A 6,991-nucleotide genomic window follows, 5' to 3' on the forward strand; every position below is an offset into this window, starting at 1 on the left:
TCTTCTTTCATCACCATAGGCTCTTGCTCATATGTTGTTTCATGAAATTCTTCTGTGTCTTCCAATTCCTTTTGATACAGTGACTCGATATATTTTTTCCATCTTCTTTTAATACTTCCTGCATCATTCAACATTCTGCCCAAAGGATCCTTGATTATAGCAACTCGGGGTTTGAATTTGTTCTTCAGTTCCTTGAGCTTAAGATATGCTGAGCAAGTTCGGTCCTTTTGATTTTCTGATACTCTGCTTTAAATCAGCAAAGACCTGTGCCAGGATTTAGCTCTTTCACCATACTTAATGTATATACTGAACAAAAAGATCTAAGAAGTTAGAGGATCTGAAAAAGAACTCAGCATCAGGCTGGGAAAAAAAACTCATTAACATTCTGTGATATTGCAGATGACACAGCATTGCTTGCTGAATGTGAAAAGGACTTTAAGCACATTCTGAAGAGTAAAAGCTATAGCCTCCAGCAGGATTACTTTCAACATAAAAAGCCCCAAATTCTTCACAACCAGACCAAAAAGCAACAACATGATAAATGACAAAAGTTGAGAATTTGTCATGTCTTGGTCATACCCATATTCCAAGCATCAGCATCAAGGGCCTTAACTGGAAAATGTAGAAGAATGAGAACCGGAACCTTAATATTAAATGATCGGGTGCTCTAGAATTGAAGACTTCATATTAAAAGATACATGAGTGACTTGTGTGTGTGCATTAATGTTGGTGGAATATTTGCTCTAACTTACACCCCTCTCCTATTATAAGGTCCATCCAGTTGTATTACACTGGATGCTTGTTTTCATTATATAGATATGTGTAAGATGGTCATGCTTCAAAAGTGCACATGTCTAACACTCTCAGCTGCCAGTCAAAAGGCAGGAGGTGGGAGTCCACCAAAAGTGCCTTGTAAGCAAGGCCTGGCTGGCTACTTCCACAGAAATCAGCCAGTGTAATCCCTGCAGAACACAAGTCTCCTCTGACACATGGGATTGCCATGAGTCAGAGCTGATTCGGTGGTATCTGGAAAACAACAACACAGAAGTCATTCATCTATCTTCCCTGATACCTTTAGCCTGTCTTCATTGGCCTTTATGTCACTCTCCAGAAGAAATTGGCTTATTTCCCCAAAATGTCTCCGGCTGACCTTTTCCTTTACAAGTGATTTACCATTTCTTCATTCATTTTCTCTCCATGTATTTTGATCTGGGAGTATAGATAACTATCGGATATGTCCTGTCTCCATACCTTTTCAACCTCCATGCAGAACAGATTATCCTGGAGGCTGGGCTCTATGAGGAGGAATGTGGGGGTCAAGATTTGTGGACAATCTGTCAACAATCTGCGTTATGCAGATGACACAACCCTGCTAGCTGAAACTGAGGAGGACCTGAAGTGCTTGCTGCAGACGATCATGGACTGCAGCCTTCAATATGGATTGAGGCTCAATGTCAAGAAGACAAAGATTCTCACCACTGGACCAATTGGCAGCATCAGGATGGATGGTGAAGAGATTGCGATTGTTCACAGCTTTAGCTTGCTTGGTTCAACAGTCAACACTCTCGACACCAGTAGCCAGGAAATTAAAAGACGTATTGCGATGGGAAAGTCTGCTGTTAGGGACCTCTCCAAAGTACTGAAGAGCAATGGTATCTCTCTGGAGACTAAGGTGTGTCTGATACAGGCCATGGTCTTGCAATCACTTGTTATGCATCAGAGAGTTGGACAATGACCAAGGAGGATAGAAGGAGAATTGATGCCTTTGACCTGTGGTGTTGGAGAAGAGTATTGATGGTCCCATGGACTGCTAGGAAAACAAACAGATTCTTCCTGGAAAGGGTCAATCCAGGCCGCTCCTTGGAAGCAAGGATTCTGAGGCTCCATCTAACATACTTTGGATATGTTGTAAGGAGGGACCGGTCCTTGGAGAGGGACATCATTCTTCGTAGGGTGGAGGGACAGCGCAGGAGGGGAAGGCCCTCTATGAGGTGGATTGATTCAGTGACTGGGGTAATCGGGATGGGTGTATCGGAGACTGTGTGATTGGCACAGGACAGAGCAGAGTTTAGGGCTGTTGTAAATAGGGTCGGTATGAGTCGCAAGCAGCTTGATGACACATAACAACAACAACATTTTATATACAAGTTAAAAGTTTAAGTGCATTTTTTTTTGTTTAGGATATCTTTTGAGAGAAGAATGAAGCAGACACATGCTTCTATCACAATCTTTAAATTAGAACTTAATACTGTTTAAGTTTTTGTTTTAGTTTGCACAATGCCCTGGCCCCTGCTTAGCCTGATTCTTAGTCTTTAAAACACGTGTAAAAAAACCCCAACCAACCGACAATGTAATGTGTGGATAAGTATCTTCAATGCCCCATTTTAATTAAATGCCCTTCTCTTCATCTTCCTCAGCCACAAAATAATCACGCCATACTGCACTCATTAGTATTGGGGGCAGACTTCCATAGAGGGTAATGAACATTTGAAATCTGGAACCATGTCTTAACACCTTGCTTGCTTAAGTATATTTTGTTGAATTAATTTGTTACAAACATAACTTTTGGGGAAGACTGAATGAAAATAGATTTTTTAGCTGAATGACATAAAAATTATAGAATTGATGCCTTTGAGTTGTGGTGCTGGAGAAGAGTCTTGAACATACTATGGACTTCCAAGAAAACCAATAGGTCTGTCTTGGAGAGGGTGAAACCAAGTTTCTCCTGGAGGCTAGGATTTTGAAACTCTGGCTCATATACTTTAGCTGCATGGCCAGGAGAAACTGGTCCTTGAAGAAGGACATCATTCTCGGAAGGGTAGAGGCACAGCACAGGAGAGGAAGAGCCCACATGAGATGGATTGATACAGTAACTGGGGCAATGAGGGTTGATGTGTCAGAGCCAGTGAGACTGGCTCAGGACGAGGCTGGCTTCAGAGCTGCTGTACATAAAGTCACTATGAGTCCCAGGCAACTCAATGGCATACAACAACAACATTATTCCAGGGAGCTCTGGTGGCCTAGTGGCAAGACGCTGCACTGCAATTCAGAAGAAATGCAGTTCAAATGCACAAGGTACTCTGCAAGAAGAGGATGGGCAGTCTCCTCCTGTGAAATTATCCACCTCTGAAAACTCGCTGGAGGGTCAGCTGTGGGTTGGTTCAGACTCTACGGCACACAACAACAGCAGCAACAACAAAAACATTTGTTGTTGTTGTGTGTTGTTAAGTTAGAACCGACTTATAACTGGCCCTCCAGTGGGATTTCAGAGGCTGTAAATTGCACAGGAGGAGACTGTCCATCTTTTTCCTGCATAATAGCTGCTACACATGGACTACTTGCCTTCCGGTTGGTAGTGCATCTCTTTACCCATTAAGCCACTAGTGCTCCCTAAGTTAATAAATACCTAATGACAGAAAAAAGTTATTAATATAGTGACTTAGAAAAAAATGTGGAATTTGTAACTAAGAAAATAGTCATAAAATGTTTTCTTTTTTCTATTTGTTTTTCTTTTACCAGAAACTTCCAGTCCTAACTAAGGATAACACTTGGGTAAGTTAGTATTAGGAATAGCTTTTAACCCTTCTAAGAGCCCTTATGACTTAAAAAAAAGAAAACATTTGTCAATATGTAACAGAACATTTTCTACTTCAACACTCTTCATAAACATGATTTAGTGACATAAGTTATCTTCATCATACTTTACAAACATCACCCTTGGGTTTCCCCCCCAAAGTTTTTATATTTCCCTTAGCAGAAGCTTGATGTCCCCTAAGTGATAAATCCTCTCTCTCCATTCCTCCTATCATCCTTGATAACCCCTGAGAAGCTTTTGTCTCAATACATTTTCCAAGTTTGTCTACTTTGAATATGTGGGATTGTATAGTCTTTGTCCTTTTGTGTTTAACTTATTTCACTGAGTATCATGTGTTCAGAGTTTACCTGTGTCATAGCTCTGTGACTTAAACCACCCCTTATCTCTTCCGGTGGCTATTTTTTATGATAGTTTGTGTTCAATAGTTCTTCTTTTTTATAAGTAAAAAAACATGGATCCATATTCCTTTTCCCCCCCTTAAAATCCTCCACATTTATTATGCTCTAGGTGAAACTTTATTTAGCAAAGTAATTTTCCAGTCAATAGTTCATATATCAACTCTTCAGTGAAAGAGTTTGTAATCCCTGAAGTGTGTCAGCACTCTCCCTATATCCTCTCTGGATTCTCCATTTTAATTTGGTTTCTCTGACGCTGCCGTCTTCTCATCCTTCGTTTTGGGTAAGTGTTTGGTCTCATAGAGTTGACTGTTCTGAGAAGTACATTCTTTTTCTTTCAAAAACATTGTGATTTAAGCAAAAGTTTACAGAAAAGTTGGATTTTCATTCATTCATTGTTGCACATTTTAATCCCTTTCCATCCCTGTTCACTTTAAAAAAACAATTCTTTCATTGTTGCATAAGAGAAGTACATTCTTAGCAGATATTGTTATTTGTTCTACAGGCCTGTCTGTTATCTGAATGGAAGGTGACCCCTGAGAGTGTCCAGTTTCAAGTTAGAAGGTTTCTCAAAAGCAGTAATCACAAGCCTCTTTCAAGTTAATTTTAGACCAGTAGCTCTTTAGGACTTTTAATTTTCTTCTCTAATTTCTTTTCCTTATAAAATGAACTTATAGAATGAGCACACTCTTCATGGGTGTTAACCCATTCCACCTAGTTCTCTTTATTGTGATGTTGATTCACATGATCAGTACTGGTAACCTGGCACTGGTTAATTCTTCTGATCTTCGGTCAGAGGTATTGTGGTTAGTAGTAGTATGATTTACTTTTCCAAGTCTTCATTTTCTTTCTTTGTTCTCTAAACAAGGAGAGATCAATAGTTGTTTCGTAGATGGATAGTTGCAGTCTTTAAGTCCCAGACACTACTCATCAGAGTAGGATGTGGAACATTGTCTTATGGACTGTATTCTGCCAGTTGACCTAGATGTGCTCCGACACTAAGATACTGCCCCATATTCTGCTAAAAGAACAACATGGCACCTTTAAAAGAAGGTACAGGCAATCTCTGGGTTACGGATGAGATCTGCTCTTAAGTGTGCCTTCAAAGTGAATTTGTAGATAAGTTGAAATAGGTACATATGTTTCTTATTTTAGCATCACATAATGCAAGGAAAGGGAGCTCTGGTGGTATCGTCTGTAGGGGGTTGCACTGCTAGTTCAAAGGAGGTGCCTCTTTGAGAATTCAAATCCGTCAGTGTCTCTGCAGGAAAAAGTTAGGCAGTCTCGTCCTGTGTGAAATACAGTCTCCAAGAACCTGCTGGAAAGTTAGCTATGATTTGATTCCCACTTGATAGCAATGAGTTTGTTTGAATTTTAGGGCAGGAAAAGGTTTGAGAACTTTTCAGTGATTTAATAGCTGCATTTGCAGCAAGGGAATGTGTGGTGAAGAATTTTTTTTTCGTCTTAATATTCATTCACTGTTGTACAATTTCCTCTCTTACCTTCTTTCCTTTCCCCTTTTCCCAATTGTCTTTGCAATGTACCTCTTATTCTGGATCATTGTCTTACATATAATGCCTAATTATATTTCTTTTAAACAATTCTCTCCCTCATCTGTTCCAATACAGTGTTCATTATCTCCACTTTTTTCCTGTTCTCCTCCCAAATCCCAATGTCAGTCCTACTTCATAATAGTAGTGCTATACAGTATTTGTCCTTTTGAGACTGAGACATTTCACTCAACATGATGTCCTCCAGGGCCAGCCATATTGTGACATGTTTTACAAGTTCGTTATTTTTCAGTGCTACATCATATTCCATTGTGTGAATATACTATAGTTTTTTTATGCATTTGTTTGTTGATGAGCACTTGGGTTGTTTCCATCTCTTTGCTATTGTAAACAACACAGGAATACACTTGAGTGTGTATACTTCTGTTTGGATACAGGTTCTGTCTGGTTTCTTTAGGGCTTATTCCCAGCAGTGCAATTGCTGGGTCTAGTGGTTTTTCTATTTCCAACTTTTTGAGAAAGTGCCAAACTGCTTTCCATAATGGTTGAATAATTTTGCACTTCCAAGCAGTGAATAACTGTTCCAAGCTCTCCACGATCTTGCGAGCATTTGCTGTTTGCTCCTCTGTTGAACTTTGCTATTGTTGTCAAGGTGAGATGATATCTCATAGTTGTTTTTATTTGCATCTCTCTGGTAGCTTCATGTGTTTGCCACCTCAATGTCTTCTTTGGTGAAGTGTCTATTCATATCCTGTACTCATTTTGCAACTGGGTTATTTACCTTATTCTTGTTGAGGTTCTGGAGTATTCTATAACTTTTAGATAGGAGTCCCTTATCAGATATGTCATTACCAAATATTTTTTACCTGTCTATGGCTTTCCTTCTTACCCTGTTGGAGAAGTTTGGTTTTTGTTTTATTTTGGTTATTTAGTACAGGTTTATTTACAAAGTTCCTATAACATTGTTTTCCACACTGGATATTTCCCATTTGCCTCACCCATCCTTTCCTTTTTTTATCAACTGTGCAACCCTATGATTAATCACCCTTGCCCCCTGCCCACCTTTTCCCCTCGGCTGTACCCTGTCCCACTTGGATCCTCATACTTGTTCTACAATAATGATTTATTTTAAAAATAGAGATTTTTTTTTAAAAAAAAATAGAGATTTTAATGAACGTTTGTAGAGAACTTGGATTTCCATTCATTCATTCTTGCACATTTTCCTCCCTTCCGACCCCACCCCAATTTGCTTTTCTTTTTGGAAAAAAGAAATTCTTTCATTGCCGCACAATCCACTCCCCCCAGTCCACTTTATTATGCAACTCTTATTCTGGAGTGTTGTCATGCAAATAATAAGAGATTGAGATTGTTCACAGCTTTAGTTTGCTTGGCTCCACAGTCAACACTCTTGGCACCAGTAGCCAGGAAATTAAAAGACGCATTGCCATGGGAAAGTCTGCTGTTGGGAACCTCTCTAAAGTAATGAAGAG

At 39.5% G+C, this 6,991-nt stretch overlaps 1 protein-coding gene across 1 annotated transcript in view; it reads left to right on the forward strand.

Annotated features, from left to right (window-relative positions):
- The window catches only part of EPSTI1 (epithelial stromal interaction 1 (breast)), a 220,995-nt gene that overhangs the window by 145,220 nt on the left and 68,784 nt on the right, over positions 1–6,991 (forward strand). The window contains exon 8 of the mRNA XM_006884612.1: positions 3,520–3,552. Within this exon, the coding sequence (XP_006884674.1) occupies positions 3,520–3,552 (33 nt within the window). The remainder of the gene's footprint in view (positions 1–3,519; positions 3,553–6,991) is intronic.

Source organism: Elephantulus edwardii, unplaced genomic scaffold, assembly GCF_000299155.1.
Source record: "Elephantulus edwardii isolate Elephantulus edwardi_28Jun2011 unplaced genomic scaffold, EleEdw1.0 scaffold00036, whole genome shotgun sequence".
Lineage (NCBI taxonomy): Eukaryota > Metazoa > Chordata > Mammalia > Macroscelidea > Macroscelididae > Elephantulus > Elephantulus edwardii.